Below are 18,205 nucleotides of genomic sequence, written 5' to 3' on the forward strand. Positions count from 1 at the left end.
CGGCCCCGGATTTTCCTATAGCCGAGCGCTGGGGTTGTGATCCGGCCTTGCCGCTGCCGAGACACACACTCTAGCGCCCGTTTATTTTAACGGGCTAAATGACACTAGTTTATCATATTTATCCCCGTTATTATATTATAAATATATGCATATATGACACTCACACACACACAAGCACTTACATGCTGTTGCGCTTCTATTCGAGACCCCCGGAGGGGCCCGGCAGGCCTCCTCCTCCTCCTCAACCGCCTCCTCCTGCGGGCGGTAAGTGCCCCCTCCCACCCCTGCCCTGGGTCCTTCGGGTGAGGGGCGGGTGACGAATAAATTCATGTTAATAGGAATAATAGTAATCGATGGGGGGGGGGCAGGCGGTGTGAGGTGCTGGGGGTGTTGACCCCCTCCCCAATATTATTCGCTTCAAAAGGAGGGGGTGGCGTAAGAGCCTTCAGCCCCCTACCCGTCACAGGGACGATCCGATTTGCATCGCCGCCACCGCAATCATTATTGATTACAGTACTATTGAACCCCAGGCCCAGTTTTCTCCCCGAAAAGGGGAGGGCGGCACAGAGTTGGTGTGCCTCGTGGTTTTTTTTCATGGAACAAGTGTGCCGTGGCCCAAAAAAGGTGGAGAAACACCCGCCCTGGGGCACATGCGCAGTAGCGCAAACCCGAGGACACAGGGAATCCTGGACGCAGAGACACAGGGACTTTATTATACTGTATAGGATGGCTTGAAAGGAAAGGAAACCGAAACCAGAAGCGCCTCCAACAAATCGACTGTGGAGGAGAACTTGATTGATAGCTGCCATAAAGCCAGAGGCACTCTTTTCTCTGAACCGGAGATTGACAGTCGCCTGCCTGCGTGTGTTGGTTGCCCAGTGGCACCTCTAGCTGACCACCGTTGGAAGCAGAGAGTCATAGAATCCTAGAGTTGGAAGAGACCCCAAGGGCCATCCAGTCCAACCCCCTGCCAAGCAGGAAACACCATCAAAGCATTCCTGGCATATGGCTGTCAAGCCTCTACTTAAAGACCTCCAAAGAAGGAGACTCCACCACACTCCTTGGCAGCAAATTCCACCGCCGAACAGCTCTTACTGTCAGGAAGTTCCTCCTAATCATAGAATCGTAGAGTTGGAAGAGACCACGAGGGCCATCCAGTCCAACCCCCTGCCGAGCAGGAAACACCATCCAAGCATTCTGGACATATGCCTGTCAAGCCTCTGCTTAAAGACCTCCCAAAGAAGGAGACTCCACCACACTCCTTGGCAGCAAATTCCACTGCCGAACAGCTCTGACTGTCAGGAAGTTCTTCCTAATGTTGAGGTGGAATCTTCTTTCTTGTAGCTTGAATCCGTTGCTCCGTGTCCGCTTCTCTGGAGCAGCAGAAAACAACATTTCTCCCTCCTCTATATGACATCCTTTTATATATTTGAACATGGCTATCATATCACCCCTTAACCTTCTCTTCTCCAGGCTAAACATACCCAGCTCCCTAAGCCGTTCCTCATTAGGCATCGTTTCCAGGCCTTTGACCATTTTGGTTGCCCTCCTCTGGACACGTTCCAGCTTGTCAGTATCCTTCTTGAACTGTGGTGCCCAGAACTGGACACAGTATTCCAGGTGAGGTCTGACCAGAGCAGAATACAGTGGTCCTATTCCTTCCCTAGATCTAGATGCTATACTCCTCTTGATGCAGCCCAGAATTGCATTGGCTTTTTGAGCTGCTGCATCACACTGCTGACTCATGTCAAGTTTGTGGTCAACCAAGACTCCTAGATCCTTTTCACATATACTGCTCTCAAGCCAGGTGTCTCCCATCCTGTATTTGTGCCTTTCATTTTTTTGGCCCAAGTGTAGTACTTTACATTTCTCCCTGTTAAAATTCATCTTCTTTGCTTTGGCCCAGTTGTCTAATCTGTTAAGAGTCAGGCTCTATGGATCCATTGGCCTGATCCAGCGGGGCCCCTGGTGGCTTCACCCGGCCCATTAGGCTCTCTCATCATTAGGGTGGGTCATAAAAAACTTTTTTTGGGAAAATGTTTCCTCCCTCGATCTTATATCAGGCGTATGGTATAAACATGGTGTTTCCTGCTTGGCAGGGGGTTAGACTGGATGGCCCTTGTGGTCTCTTCCAACTCTAGGATTCTATGATTAGGAAGAACTTCCTGACAGTAAGAGCTGTTCGGCAGTGGAATTTGCTGCCAAGGAGTGTGGTGGAGTCTCCTTCTTTGGAGGTCTTTAAGCAGAGGCTTGACAGGCATATGTCAAGAATGCTTTGATGGTGTTTCCTGCTCGGCAGGGGATTGGACTGGATGGCCCTTGTGGTCTCTTCCAACTCTAGGATTCTATGATTCTATGATTAGGAAGAACTTCCTGACAGTAAGAGCTGTTCGGCAGTGGGATTTGCTGCCAAGGAGTGTGGTGGAGTCTCCTTCTTGGGAGGTCTTTAAGCAGAGGCTTGACAGGCATATGCCAAGAATGCTTGGATGGTGTTTCCTGCTTGGCAGGGGGTTGGACTGGATGGCCCTTGTGGTCTCTTCCAGCTCTATGATTCTATGATTCTATGAACATAGTCAAATTTCAAATTTGGGACAAATCGGTTCATATTTAGACCCTGCTCCTACAGATGGAAATTTTGCCTCGCTACGAGCGATGAAAACGTAGAAATTTGACTCGTTTATTCTCGGTATGTTAAATTGTGAACTAATCAACGTAAATTTTAGGTTTTATGGAGAGCAATAAGAGTTGCATACTATTATTTTCTGCAATATTTATTTATTTAAGAGAAAACATGTTGATAATTGACATGAAAAACCAATGGTTTTGAACAAATTATATGGAACAATTAAGCAAACGGTGTGCTAAACAAGTAAACATAAATATTAAACAATAAAACACCACTCATACATATTATGTGTTGCATCAAAACATCGCATTATACTTAATTACTTAATTACTAATTACCAAAATAGAGGTTTAGTGTAAGGCATAAAAGCATATTTTTTAGCATATATGGTGTACAAGTACAATGTATAATATTGCATAAGGCATAATTTTATTAATTACACAAAACGTAAGCATTTAGTACAATTTATACCTAAGTAATTAAGTACCGTGTTTCTCATATTATAAGACATGTCTTATATATTTTTTTCCCCTCAAAAAACACACACCATGGCTTATTTTCAAGGGATGTCTTATTTTTTAATTAAGTATGGTATAGCAAACTACATTTATTCAGTCATAATTAAGTTTAATCTTGCACCAACCACGCATAAATATTGTACTTTTGCACCAAGCAAAAGCACACTGAGGGGGAGCAATTGCATGCAATTAAAGCGTGCACCAACCACGCATAAATATTGTACTTTTGCACCAAGCAAAAGCACACTGAGGGGGAGCAATTGCATGCAATTAAAGCGTGCACCAACCACGCATAAATATTGTACTTTTGCACCAAGCAAAAGCACACTGAGGGGGAGCAATTGCATGCAATTAAAGCGTGCACCAACCACGCATAAATATTGTACTTTTGCACCAAGCAAAAGCACACTGAGGGGGAGCAATTGCATGCAATTAAAGCGTGCACCAACCACGCATAAATATTGTACTTTTGCACCAAGCAAAAGCACACTGAGGGGGAGCAATTGCATGCAATTAAAGCGTGCACCAACCACGCATAAATATTGTACTTTTGCACCAAGCAAAAGCACACTGAGGGGGAGCAATTGCATGCAATTAAAGCGTGCACCAACCACGCATAAATATTGTACTTTTGCACCAAGCAAAAGCACACTGAGGGGGAGCAATTGCATGCAATTAAAGCGTGCACCAACCACGCATAAATATTGTACTTTTGCACCAAGCAAAAGCACACTGAGGGGGAGCAATTGCATGCAATTAAAGCGTGCACCAACCACGCATAAATATTGTACTTTTGCACCAAGCAAAAGCACACTGAGGGGGAGCAATTGCATGCAATTAAAGCGTGCACCAACCACGCATAAATATTGTACTTTTGCACCAAGCAAAAGCACACTGAGGGGGAGCAATTGCATGCAATTAAAGCGTGCACCAACCACGCATAAATATTGTACTTTTGCACCAAGCAAAAGCACACTGAGGGGGAGCAATTGCATGCAATTAAAGCGTGCACCAACCACGCATAAATATTGTACTTTTGCACCAAGCAAAAGCACACTGAGGGGGAGCAATTGCATGCAATTAAAGCGTGCACCAACCACGCATAAATATTGTACTTTTGCACCAAGCAAAAGCACACTGAGGGGGAGCAATTGCATGCAATTAAAGCGTGCACCAACCACGCATAAATATTGTACTTTTGCACCAAGCAAAAGCACACTGAGGGGGAGCAATTGCATGCAATTAAAGCGTGCACCAACCATGCATAAATATTGTACTTTTGCACCAAGCAAAAGCACACTGGGGGTGGTGGTGGTGGAGCAATTGCATGCAACCATGCATATATATTGTACAGTAAGCCAGCTGCCCGTGGCTTGCCAGTTGATCCAGTCCTCCCACCAGCGCTGTGTGTTTTTCTTCTTGGGACTTAGGTGAGCCCTTTGCATGTCTCTTATTGACCTTCCCCCCCACTTGCTGTTCTAAGAGGCTTTGGCTCTCGTGATTCAAGAGCTGGAAAGCTCAGATTTACCCCGTCGTCAGATTTAATTCCCACGATGCTAAGGAATCTGCAGTGTAAATTTGCACTGGGAAACCTGAGCTTGAGAATGCAGTCAAATTTCCCTGCCGAAAACCTGGGTGCCGGGGCTTACCGGGTAGCGCGCCTTGAGCTGCGGGTCCCGATCCTTTGTTCTTCGTGCGCCGCGGCTCCTGCCGGCTGCCGGGGCTTTGCGCGGCTTGAGCAGGGTCACGGCGCCGCGGGCTGAGGCTCTAGCCGGGTGCCTTTGATCTTCGCGCCGCGGCTCCTGCCGGCTTCCGCGGCTTTGCGCGGCTTGAGCTGCGGGTCCAGCAGGGTCCCGGCGCCGCGTGCTGAGGCGCTAGCCGGTTGCCAGGGCTTCGCACAGCGGACACCGAGGCTCCTGCTGCAGCTCTTGCCGTGCGTGCTGCAGCTCTCCCACTCGGACGGAGCTCCATGTGGCAGCGGCAGCCGGTTCCGAGGAGGCGTGCCTCCTTTTCTTCTTCTTTTGCACAGACCTGCTCCCACCACAACCCGGTACCGGTATGTCTTATTTCCGGGGTATGCCTTATATTTCGCCAGGTCTGGAAAATCCTGCCATGCCTTATTTTGTAGGGGTGTCTTAAAATATGAGAAACACGGGTATAATGTGATGTTTTGATGCAGCACATAATATGAGTGGTGTTTTATTGTCTAATGTTTATGTTTACTTGTTTAGTACCCCGTTTGCTTAATTGTTCCATATCATTGGTTCAAAACCATTGGTTTTTCATGTCAATTGTCAACATGTTAAATAAATAAATATTGCAGAAAATAAGAGTAGGCAACTATTCTTGCTCTACTTCAAACCAAAAATTTATGTTGATTAGTTCACAATTGAACATCCTGAGAATAAATGAGTCAAATTCCTACCTTTTCATCGCTCGTATCTGAGGCAAAATGTCAATCTGTAGGTAAAGGTAAAGGTCAAGGGACCCCTGACCATTAGGTCCAGTCGTGACCGACTCTGGGGTTGCGCGCTCATCTCGCATTATTGGCCGAGGGAGCCGGCGTACAGCTTCCAGGTCATGTGGCCAGCATGACAAAGCCGCTTCTGGCGAACCAGAGCAGCGCATGGAAACGCCGTTTACCTCCCCGCTGTAGCGGTTCCTATTTATCTACTTGCATTTTGACCTGCTTTCGAACTGCTAGGTTGGCAGGATCTGTAGGAGCAGGGTCTAAATATGAACCGATTTGTCCCAAAATTGAAATTTGACTATGTTTATACCATACGCCTGATATAAGATCGAGGGAGGAAACCTTTTCCAAAGTTTTTTAGGACCCACCCTACTCATCATGTCCCCACCCCCCCCCACCCCATCTCCCGGCAGGTGCAGCTATTGAAAGACCAGCTGTCGGCCGAAACCGCGGCCCGCGTTGAAGCCCAGGCCCGTGTCCGGCAGCTCCTGATGACCAACCGCCACCTCCTCCAGCACGTCTCCTCGCTGGTGAGGCAGCTCAAGGAGCTAGAGATCAAGGTACACCTGCGGCATCCAGGTGAGTAGCTTGGAGGGGGGGGGGTGTCTCCATGGAGGGTCACTCGAAGGGCCTCTCTCGGGCGCCCAGGGATGCCGCCCCTCATCCTCCCTCTCTCCGCATTATCCTCCTAACAACCCTGCCAGGTAGGTTTGGCTCCATGAAGCTGAAACGGCTTGTAAAGTCAGTTTGCACGCAGCACCAGAAGATACCCAATTATCGTCATTGCATAATTGCTATAAGGTGGTTGTATAACCTTAGAAAGCTATCTAGTCTGAGGGGGGCTGTGACTGCCATGCAGGGACCCTGCGCTTCTGAATTGGCCACGGCACGACAGGTGAAACTCGGGGAAATGAGAACATCATTGAAAAGTGCATTTATTTCAGGAATGCAACTTGTTGTTTTTTTTATTTTTATTTTTACAAAGGCTTTCTTTGGGACATTCCACAGTCATGAAACAAATAGTTGCGATAATATAAAAATCAACATCGCGATTACATTTCGTTAAATACATTCCATTTATTGTTGACCCGCCTAACGACAAATCGTAGAATCCTAGAGTTGGAAGAGACCCCAAGGGCCATCCAGTCCAACCCCCTGCCAAGCAGGAAACACCATCCAAGCATTCTTGACATATGCCTGTCAAGCCTCTGCTTAAAGACCTCCAAAGAAGGAGACTCCACCACACTCCTTGGCAGCAAATCCCACTGCCGAACAGCTCTTACTGTCAGGAAGTTCTTTCTAATGTTGAGGTGGAATCATAGAATCATAGAGAATCATAGAGTCATAGAGTTGGAAGAGACCCCAAGGGCCATCCAGTCCAACCCCCTGCCAAGCAGGAAACACCATCAAAGCATTCTTGACATATGCCTGTCAAGCCTCCGCTTAAAGACCTCCCAAAGAAGGAGACTCCACCACACTCCTTGGCAGCAAATCCCACTGCCGAACAGCTCTTACTGTCAGGAAGTTCTTTCTAATGTTTAGGTGGAATCATAGAATCATAGAGAATCATAGAGTCATAGAGTTGGAAGAGACCCCAAGGGCCATCCAGTCCAACCCCCTGCCGAGCAGGAAACACCATCAAAGCATTCCTGACAGATGCCTGTCAAGCCTCCGCTTAAAGACCTCCAAAGAAGGAGACTCCGCCCCACTCCTTGGCAGCAAATCCCACTGCCGAACAGCTCTGACTGTCAGGAAGTTCTTCCTAATGTTGAGGTGGAATCTTCTTTCTTGTAGTTTGAATCCATTGCTCCGTGTCCGCTTCTCTGGAGCAGCAGAAAACAATCTTTCTCCCTCCTCCATATGACATCCTTTCATATATTTGAACATGGCTATCATATCACCCCTTCACCTTCTCTTCTCCAGGCTAAACATACCCAGCTCCCTAAGCCGTTCCTCATAAGGCATCGTTTCCAGGCCTTTGACCATTTTGGTTGCCCTCTTCTGGACACGTTCCAGCTTGTCAGGATCCTTCTTGAACTGTGGTGCCCAGAACTGGACACAGTACTCCAGGTGAGGTCTGACCAGAGCAGAATACAGTGGTACTATTACTTCCCTTGATCTAGATGCTATACTCCTCTTGATGCAGCCCAGAATTGCATTGGCTTTTTGAGCTGCTGCATCACACTGTTGACTCATGTCAAGTTTGTGGTCTACCAGGACTCCTAGATCCTTTTCACATGTACTGCTCTCAAGCCAGGTGTCCCCCATCACTTGTTATTTTTTACTTTTATTTTTACAAATGCTTTCTTTTGGAAATTCCACAGGAATAAAACAAACAGTTACAATAATATGAAAATAAACATCGCCGTTACATTTCATTCAATACATTCCATTTATAACTGACCCGCCTATCGACAAATAATTACAATTACAACAAATAAAGGGTTGGCTTTGCATATATGCATCTATCTCATATATTGGTTTCACTTTTTAAGATGCATTACTGAAAGAAATGCACTTTTCGACGGTATTCTAATTTTCCGAGTTTCACTTGTACTGCAATGCAGTGCAGAATTAGAGTGACGGATGTGCTCCGTGGCTTGTGTGGCCCTGCGAGGTCTATCAAATGGCTTCATATCCTGATGGATAGATGGAGCCTCCAGCCGCAGAGGCAGTCTACCACTGAATACCAGATACTGGGGGCATAAAACAGGGCCAGGGCATATTGGCCTGCACCCACAGCTCGGGGGCTTCCAGGGTGGATTTGATTTAAATCAAACTGATTTAAATCACGATTTAAATCATGATTCAAATCACTAGTCAGTAAGGCTTGATTTAAATCATACTGTAGTTTTCTACATAAAGACTTTTTCTTGCTGGTATAACTTTAATATGCAAGTAGATGAAGATTTTTAGAATAACAACTTTTCATATTAGTTTTTTTATCCTCAGTTTAATAGGTTAATCTTTCATATTTGGACAACTTTTCTGTTGTACTTAGGAAGGAGAAAAATAATCATTACCTTAATAATAACAATTTAAATAGATTTATTCAACTGAAACAATGACATTTCAGCATATGTTATTTGCTTCAACAAACATCCATGTTTGTTAACTAATTTGGCTAAACAAAAACAAAATATATATATTTTAAGAAACTTAGACTGTCAGCCCAGCCTACACATGAAAAACTTAAATACTGTCCACTCCAAACAATCAGAAAAATATTGTTTCTATTCTATTCACTGAACTTCCTGAAACTTAGCACTGAAGGGGTTGATTCTGTATTCATAGGTTTGTAGAACAATAGGATTAAGGTCTTTTTCTCAACTCTGTTCATGTTATAACATTTTTGCTGTGAAGAAGAGGCTTGTGATCTCCGCTGAGTCAAATTCAGTTTTGAGAACTGCAAAAGTAAACCAAGCATCTGCGATAATATCTTGCAGGCAGAGAAACTGCCCAATAATCTTGCAAAAAACCTCTGGAGGAGCATGACATTGTGAATGGATTAATGGAATTTATTTAACCCCCAAATTAAACATATATAACCTTATTCTACATAATAAAAAAACTAATCTTTATTTCATGATGGAATAACCTTTGGATGGTAATATATTTTATTTAAAAGCATTTTATTTTAAAAAAAATCCGATTTAAATAATTTTTTTTGATTTAAATCAAAAAAATCTGATTTAAATTAAAAAATCGGATTTTTTTATTATTTTTTAAAAAAATAATAATTGATTTTTATCCACCCTGCTTTTAGTTGACCGTTCCCTGCCGAACCTGACCCTGGCGCAGTCGCTCTCCCTCAACTTAAAGAACCACTACAGCCTCGAAATCAACCTGCCGTCCGCCTCGACGCCCGCCAGCGCCCTGGGCAGCCCCGTGGCGCCGATGGGCGGCGCTTGTGAGCCTTACCTGAACCTGTCCGACCTGGAGAAGGGAAGCCAGCTGACCCAGTGGGCGGAGAGCGAGGAGCACCTGGCGGTCCTGGAGGGGCCCGGCGGCCTCCGCAGCGTCGAGGGGTCCGAGGCCGCAGACTGCGGGGCGCTCGGGGGAACGGGCCAGACGAAGAGCGGCAACCTGGCGCAGGAGGAGAGGTAAGGGGAGTCTGGGCACAGGGTTGCTTGTAATCGACCCACGCCTGGGCATAGGCGTAGGCAAGCGGGGGCAGGAGGGGGCAATCGCCCCCCCTAGAAGCAAAAGGCTGAGGGGCGCAGGCGCGGCAGCCCCAGGCTCCCACTCTCGGCGCGAAGCTCCAGAGGCGCACGGGAGCGTAAGCGGAGGAGCGCTAAGCGGGAGCGGGGAGCGTAAGCGGAGGAGGCAGCCACAGGCTCGCGTCCCCCGCGCACCTCTGGGGCTTCGCGCCGGGAGCGGGAGCCTGGGGCCGCCTCCTCGGAAGACCGGGGAGGTGCAGGCGGCGTAGCCCCGCCCACATTCCCACTGTGGCCCCTCCCCTCCCGCCCCTTGCCCCCCCTAATTTTTATCCTGGCCACGCCCCTGCGCCGGGAGCGGGAAGCCTGGGGCCGCCTCCTCGGAAGACCGGGGAGGCGCAGGCGGCGTAGCCCCGCCCACATCCCCACTGTGGCCCCTCCCCTCCCGCCCCTTGCCCCCGCCCCTTGCCCCCCCTAATTTTTATCCTGGCCACGCCCCTGCGCCTGGGCCCATGCAAGGCAAATTGCACCGCTTGCTTGCGAGCGCTGCGCGGGGGGAAAGGGGGCGGGCGGGCTGCGATACACGCAGGTTTATTCTGCGGTTTCACGGCTGTCGTGCCAGCGCAAGTGATTCGGCCGCACCCATTGGTCTGCTCTCCTCGAATCAGAACCGGAGGTACCTCCCAAGGGTCATCTCATCCAACGGTTCCCGGACACGAGGCCATCTAACGAATTTTGCGATAGGGTTGCGAATTTTTTCTCCCAATGCATTCCTATGGGATTCGACTTTTGGGGATTCGACTTTATGGGATTCAACTTTATGGGATTCAATTTTTTCCGGCTTACACATGGGCGTTCGGAGCGCGTTAAATTCGTAAGTAGAGGTACCACTGTATTGGTTTTGGGGTCCCTCCAGAGCAGCAGAAAGCAAGCTTCTTCCGTTCCACCTTCGGTAGGACAGCCCTAAATTCATATCTGAAGACAGCTATCCTTTCTCTTCCAACTCTATGATTCTATGATTCTATGATATTCCGCCCCCCCGCCCCCAGTCTCCTCTTCTCCGGGCTAAAAATTCCCCAGATCTGCCAACCGAAATTCCTCATCTAGGCCTTGATCAGCTTAGCCTCCCCTGCAGAACCGGCCTCACCGTGTTTCCCCAAAAATAAGAGATCTTATTTTTATTTTTCCTTAAAAAAAACCCCCACAGTGGCTTATTTCCAGGGGATGTCTTATTTTTTAATTACACATCCAGCCTCGCCTCTTCCTTGGCGCCCTCCAGAACTGCGCCTATCCCTAGGTCTTATTTTCGGGGTATGGCTTATATTGTGCAAATGCTTAGAAATCCTGCTACGGCTTATTTCATAGAATCCTAGAGTTGGAAGAGACCACAAGGGCCATCCAGTCCAACCCCCTGCCAAGCAGGAAACACCATAGAATCATAGAATCATAGAGTTGGAAGAGACCACGAGGGTCATCCAGTCCAACCCCCTGCCAAGCAGGAAACACCATAGAATCATAGAATCATAGAGTTGGAAGAGACCACAAGGGCCATCCAGTCCAACCCCCTGCCAAGCAGGAAACACCATAGAATCATAGAATCATAGAGTTGGAAGAGACCACAAGGGCCATCCAGTCCAACCCCCTGCCAAGCAGGAAACACCATAGAATCATAGAATCATAGAGTTGGAAGAGACCACGAGGGTCATCCAGTCCAACCCCCTGCCAAGCAGGAAACACCATAGAATCATAGAATCATAGAGTTGGAAGAGACCACGAGGGTCATCCAGTCCAACCCCCTGCCAAGCAGGAAACACCATAGAATCATAGAATCATAGAGTTGGAAGAGACCCCGAGGGTCATCCAGTCCAACCCCCTGCCAAGCAGGAAACACCATAGAATCATAGAATCATAGAGTTGGAAGAGACCACGAGGGCCATCCAGTCCAAACCCCTGCCAAGCAGGAAACACCATCAAAGCATTCCTGACAGATGGCTGTCGAGCCTCTGCTTAAAGACCTCCAAAGAAGGAGACTCCACCCCACTCCTGGGCAGCAAATCCCACTGCCGAACAGCTCTTACTGTCAGGAGTCGGTCATGACTGGACCTAATGGTCAGGGGTCCCTTTACCTTTTCCTTTAATTCCCATGTTAACCGGCATCCCTGCACGTCAGGCTGGAGTTAGAATCATAGAATCATATAATCCTAGAGTTGGAAGAGACCACAAGGGTCATCCAGTCCAACCCCCTGCCAAGCAGGAAACACCATCAAAGCATTCTTGACATATGCCTGTCAAGCCTCTGCTTCAAGACCTCCAAAGAAGGGAGACTCCACCCCACTCCTCGACAGCAAATTCCACTGCCGAACAGCTCTTACTGTCAGGAAGTTCTTCGCGACGTGCGCGCAACCGAAGAGACTCCGCGCCCCGAAGCGCAGCCTCTCTACCTTTCCCTTAAAGCGCCTGCCTGTATTAATACGATTGTAATCATCATTAGTTGGCTCCGTTCCCCTTGGGTAGCAAATTCCACTGCCGAACAGCTCTCACTGTCAGGAAGTTCTTCCTAATGTTTAGGTGGAATCTTCTTTCTTGAAGTTTGAATCCATTGCTCCGTGTCCGCTTCTCTGGAGCAGCAGAAAACAACCTTTCTCCCTCCTCCATATGACATCCTTTCATATATTTGAACATGGCTATCATATCACCCCTTCACCTTCTCTCCTCCAGGCTAAACATACCCAGCTCCCTAAGCCGTTCCTCATAAGGCATCGTTTCCAGGCCTTTGACCATTTTGGTTGCCCTCCTCTGGACACGTTCCAGCTTGTCAGTATCCTTCTTGAACTGTGGTGCCCAGAACTGGACACAGTACTCCAGGTGAGGTCTGACCAGAGCAGAATACAGTGGTCCTATTACTTCCCTAGATCTAGATGCTATACTCCTATTGATGCAGCCCAGAATTGCATTGGCTTTTTGAGCTGCTGCATCACACTGCTGACTCATGTCAGCTGGGTATGTTTAGCTTGGAGAAGAGAAGGTTAAGGGGTGATATGATAGCCATGTTCAAATATATGAAAGGATGTCATATAGAGGAGGGAGAAAGATTGTTTTCTGCTGCTCCAGAGAAGCGGACACGGAGCAATGGATTCAAACTACAAGAAAGAAGATTCCACCTCAACATTAGGAAGAACTTCCTGACAGTAAGAGCTGTTCGACAGTGGGATTTGCTACCAAGGAGTGTGGCGGAGTCTCCTTCTCTGGAGGTCTTTAAGCAGAGGCTCGACAGGCATATGTCAAGAATGCTTGGATGGTGTTTCCTGCTTGGCAGGGGGTTGGACTGGATGGCCCTCGGGGGTCTCTTCCAACTCTACGATTCTATGACCTTATACATGGGGGCGTCTTATACGCGGAGAAATACAGCGTATCATTTTTATCCCTGATTAAGCTTGCACACTGCCCCTTATCCGAAGATCGCAGGGCCGTTCACGACAGAATGTCATTTATTTGTAGAAGTATCTCTGCCCGAACATCAGGGCAGTGTGCCAAGTCACGAGAAGCCTCTGAAGGCCATCCATCCCTTCTCCATTTGACAGGCTGCAGCCCCACATCCCCAGGCTGAACCCACCCCCTCCAGGGGTGCGCAGGAGGTCCAGCAAAACCACCTCGCCCACCCTAGAAGCCGAGGCGGACACCACAGCAGTGACCACCAGCACCAGCACCTCTGGGCCCGGCCACGGCACGTCCACGCTCGCCAGCATCGCCGTCTTCTCCCTGGCCCCCTTGGAGTCTGAGCCCCGGACGCTGGCGAGAGGTCGCACTTGCGGCCGTGCCGAAAACCAGGTGCGGGCCGGGGAGGGGGGACAGGCCCCCCCAGCCAGAGGGACCTCGGGCCGAGCCGAGAAAGGCCCCGCCCGGGATCCGGAGGGCAGCTTGTCCGGCCGGCGTCCTTTCCTCTCCTCGGCCGGCAAGGAAACCTGCTTGCGCATCAGTCTCTCGGAGGACGAGCTGGACACCTCGGGGCCCTGCCTTGCCCGCGCATAATGCGCTCGGGGAGCAGGCCGTTGCCCGGCGCGGACCGTGGGGTTTAGAGGCGGCTTGTAGGGCGCTGTGGCGCCAGAGGTGGGGGAGTCTCCGAAATGGCCACCAGTTCCCGTATGAGCGGCGCCCAAGGAGCAAAAGTGGGAGACTTTGAGCCGGGAGCCATGTGCTCTCCGAAAGAAGGGTCTGCCGCCGTTGTCTTCCACACAAGCAGAAGCCTCGACAAACTGGGTGACCCGGGACGGAGGAACACCGAAGGACCTCGTGTCACCCCCCAGGGTCGGGGCCGGCGCCTCCACTCAGGCCAACTAGGCCATCGCCTAGAGCGCTGAAGTGGAGGGGGCGCTGAACAGCCCTCCGCCTGCAGGGCCGTCTCTGGGCCCGGGCTGGGGAAGGAGGACGACGCGCAAAGCCCCCCCCGCCAGCCGCGCTCCCACGCAAAGTCCCATAGGCGCGCGGGAGCGCGAGCCTAAGGCCACCTCGCTGCGCCTGTCCGCTGGGGAGCGGATTCAGGCCGCTATCCCGAGGCCCGCGCGCGCCTCCGGAGAGCGGCCTGAAGCCGCTCTTTAAGCTACAGCTGGCAGGCGCAGCGATGGCTTATTTTATAAAAATAAAAATAAAATAAAAAACAGTTGAGAGGCGCGGGGAGGTGGTCCCAGGCTCCCGCGCGCCTCCGGAGCTTTGCGATGGCTTATTTTATGGGTATGTCTTAAAATATGAGAACCTGGGTATATAAAAGGATGTCATAGAGAGGAGGGAGAAAGGTTTTCTGCTGCTCCAGAGAAGCGGACACGGAGCAATGGATTCAATGGATGTCATAGAGAGGAGGGACGCGCAAAGCTCCGGAGGCGCGCGGGAGCCTGGGACCACCTCCCCGCGCCTCTCAACTGTTTTTTATTTTATTTTTATTTTTTCTAATTTTTATTTCTAATTTCCTTTCTAATTTTTATTCCCCCCCCCCTAATTTTAATTTTCTATTTTTTCTATTTTTATTTATTTATTTGGGGGGGGGCGGGCGGGCGCCAGAAGGTGATCTCGCCTAGGTGATCTCGAGAGCCAGCGTGGTGTGAGAGCCGGTGTGGTGTAGTGGTTAAGAGCGATGGACTCATAATCTGGGGGACCGGGTTCGAGTCTCCGCTCCTCCCCATGCAGCTGCTGGGTGACCTTGGGCTAGTCCCGCTTCTCTGAAGTCTCTCAGCCTCACTCACCTCACAGAGTGTTTGTTGGGGGGGAGGACGGAAAAGGAGATTGTGAGCCCCTTCGAAACTCCCTCGGGGAGTGATAAAGCGGGATATCAAATCCAAACTTCTTCTTCTTCTTCTTCTAGGGCGCAAGAAACCCTAGCACCGTCCCTGCCCAGGGTGCAAGCGTCCGTAAACAAGCAGGACGTGCGAGGTCCTCGGTCTCCGTGCCCCGGGGAAAGAGCTCGGCCCCACTGGCTGAAATCTAGGCTGTATGCCACAGATTGTCCCCCTAAGCCAGGGGTCTGCAACCTGCGGCTCCGGAGCCGCATGTGGCTCTTTCACACCTTTGCTGCCGCTCCGGAGCGGATACGAGGGGAGGAGGCGTCCGAGCCATGCGCCATGCGCCCGAGCCATGCGGCGGCGGCGCCCGCCACGCCCGCCAGACACTCGCGCGGTGCCCGCCGCCGCCGGAGCACACAGCTGCTGCGGCGGCGCGCCGTGCGCCCCGCGCGGCGCCCGCCGGAGTCCACAACTCCGCCGTGCGCTGTGCGAAAAGGACGCAAGGTGACGTTAGCAGCCCGGGGAGCGTGGTCGGCCCCCTCCCTGCATCAGCCCCTCCCCGCCGCATTTCCGCAGCCAATAGGCTCGCGGGGGCGGGGCCTGGGGCGGAGTTATTTATTTTTTTAAACAGGCGCGCTTCTTCCCGCCCAGCAGCAGAAAAGGCTTGCGGGCTCGGAGCGCATGTTTGCTGCTGCGGCTCCTGCCGGCCAATAGGCTCACGGGGGCGGGGCCTGGGGCGGAGTTTTTTTTTGTTTTTTTTTAAACGGGCGCGCTTCTTCCCGCCGGCCTGGTCAGGAGCTTGAGGTCGATGTATTAATCAATGGCTTGATTCAATACGAGGAATTTTTTTATAAGTTCACTTGATGGGAGCGACACACATGAAACCAATCCGGGTGTCCTCATAAGGGAGCCAGAGTTTTGCCCATTCCCAGTAATCAAGGCAGCCCAAACTCCAAAGTTATTTTTATAATGACGAGGATGACATTGGGCCCTCGTTATTAATTATTATTTACATCAGGCACTGCTTATGATTTATGGTACACTGGGGCCCTGATTAATTCTCTATGGCATCTTGGGGGCATTGATTATTGGGCATAGCAAATTTCGCCCTCTGATTTCCAATTACGTCCCTGTTTTGCAGCTCCCAGATTATTTGTTTTCCTTCGGAAACGGGTCCAAGTGGCTCTTTTTGTCTTAAAGGTTGCAGACCCTTGCCCTAAACCAAGAAAAGCTGCTTTCAGTTTTTTTGGGGGGGCAAAAGAGGTAGGGAGAGGGAGGTTGTGGGTGGCCTTAGCGTTCAGCGTTGTGAGGCAAGCTCAGCCCCCGAGCAGGGTGGGGGGGTGGTTATCCCCGGCATCATGGCGACTTCCAGAATTCTCCCCTGGGATGAGAGGGACGCACACAGGTGAGATTTGCCCTGTGCCTCGCTCGACGAAATTAATTCGTTCCACGGGTCTTTTCTTACAACGGAAAATTCGTCTAGCGAATCCCATAGGAACGCATTGCATTTTTTTCGAATTTTTTGCCCATTGGAACGCATTGATTGAATTTCAATGCATTCCTTTTTTAAAAAAAATATACTTTATTAATCTTTTAAACATTAACAAATCCTTAAATCATATGTCTCATACATGTCAGATCCATTCACACAAAACATAAAATTTAACTAAATTATATAAATCATATAACCTTATAACTCATACATATCTAATCCATTCATTCAAACATAAAGATTCAATAACTCAAAATAAATCTTATCAATCATATCCAACATTGAAAGAAAATTCAAACAAAAAGAGCAAAACAGCGAATCCACAACATAAGAGTAAAAAGGTAAGTAAAAAGGCAGATAAAAAAGAAAAAAGAAAGAAAAAGGAAAATTTCTTCCTACTTTTTACCACACGCTTCCCTTTGTCTGATCACTTTTCCTGCTATTTCTCTTTCCTTCCTTTATTAATTTTTTCTACTGTCTGGTCTTTTTCCCTCTCCTTTTATATCTCTATTCTAGACACGTCACTATATTGTTTTCTATACTCTCCTTTTCCAGATAATTTTGTACATATTTCCATTCTTCTATTATTTCAATGCATTCCTGTGGGAAACCGCGATTCGCTAGACGGATTTTCCGTAAAACGCATTCGTCCAGCGAGGCGAGCTCCGCTCGAAAAAAAAACCTTTCGTTAAGCGGAAATTTCGTTAAGCAGGGCGTTCGTTAAGCGAGGCGCCGCTGTATTTTGAAGCCGCTTGGTATTGGAAGCCCAGCCCCCGTCCTGGTTGAGAGGGTCAACGGGACGCCCCGTGGGAACCATCTTGGCTGCCATTTCCAGACCAGGCGTCGGCTCTTAGGCCAGAGAGGGGCTGTCATGGCACCCTCCAAAGGCTTGACTTCTAACCTCCTGGAAGGGGGGGAGGGTGCTGAAGGTGCAGAAAGTTTGCACCCTTTGCTGAATGGAGACCCACCCTTCAGACCCCCCACCCACAAGTCCCCCCCCCAGCAGACCACCCCTTCCTTCAACAGGAGTTCAGTGGCACAGGAGCTCTTTTCGGTTCTATTTTATGCCGAGGCCATAGCTGCCAAGTACCCCGTTTTCCCCGGGAAACCCCCGTTTTTACTTACCTTTTCCCGGCGGCCCCCCGTATCACTTTGTCCCCCGTTTTTCTCCGTTATTTTCTCCTGCCATTGTTTTTTTCTCTGATTTGCCCTTCTACGGGCACCAAAAATGCCCGCCGCCGGCTTCAAAAGTAGCTTCTACGCATGACCGGGAGTGCATAGACACGACGTCCGGTGTCGCCCCGCCCATCTACGGGCACAAAAAATGGCCGCCGCCGGAAGTCGCGCCGGCGCACTTCCGGTCGTGTGTAGAAGCTCCTTTCGAAGCCGCCGGCGGCCATTTTCGGTGCCCATAGAAGGGCAAAGCGACGCCGGCGCAACTTCCGGTGTCACACGGCTGCCGGTCCCGGATTCTGCAGTCCGGGACTTGGAAGGTAAGGTGCAAGAGAGGATGGGACCCGTAATGTTTGGTCCCAGAGAGAGCGAGAGTAGAGGAGGGTCGGGAGTAGGTTGCTGAAAGGATGGATTTGAGAGGAGGGGGGGGTTAAATTATAGCATCTAGATCTAGGGAAGTAATAGGACCACTGTATTCTGCTCTGGTCAGACCTCACCT

At 49.6% G+C, this 18,205-nt stretch overlaps 1 protein-coding gene across 3 annotated transcripts in view; it reads left to right on the forward strand.

The window, feature by feature from the left end:
* The window catches only part of LOC118078308 (carboxyl-terminal PDZ ligand of neuronal nitric oxide synthase protein), a 50,339-nt gene extending 35,966 nt beyond the window's left edge, over nt 1-14,373 (forward strand). The window contains exons 8-10 of one of the 3 annotated variants that reach the window (XM_060270607.2): nt 6,028-6,193; nt 9,381-9,717; nt 13,353-14,373. In XM_060270607.2, coding sequence (XP_060126590.2) covers nt 6,028-6,193; nt 9,381-9,717; nt 13,353-13,800 — 951 coding nt within the window. In that variant the 3' untranslated portion in view covers nt 13,801-14,373. Of the gene's footprint in view, nt 1-6,027; nt 6,194-9,380; nt 9,718-13,269 lie in introns of all 3 variants that reach the window. The other 2 variants (XM_060270606.2, XM_060270608.2) reach the window with 2 other exon arrangements.
* The last annotated feature ends 3,832 nt before the right edge of the window (nt 14,374-18,205 follow it).

The sequence above is a fragment of the Zootoca vivipara genome, chromosome Z2, assembly GCF_965207765.1.
Source record: "Zootoca vivipara chromosome Z2, rZooViv2.hap1.1, whole genome shotgun sequence".
Classification (NCBI taxonomy): Eukaryota; Metazoa; Chordata; class Lepidosauria; order Squamata; family Lacertidae; genus Zootoca; species Zootoca vivipara.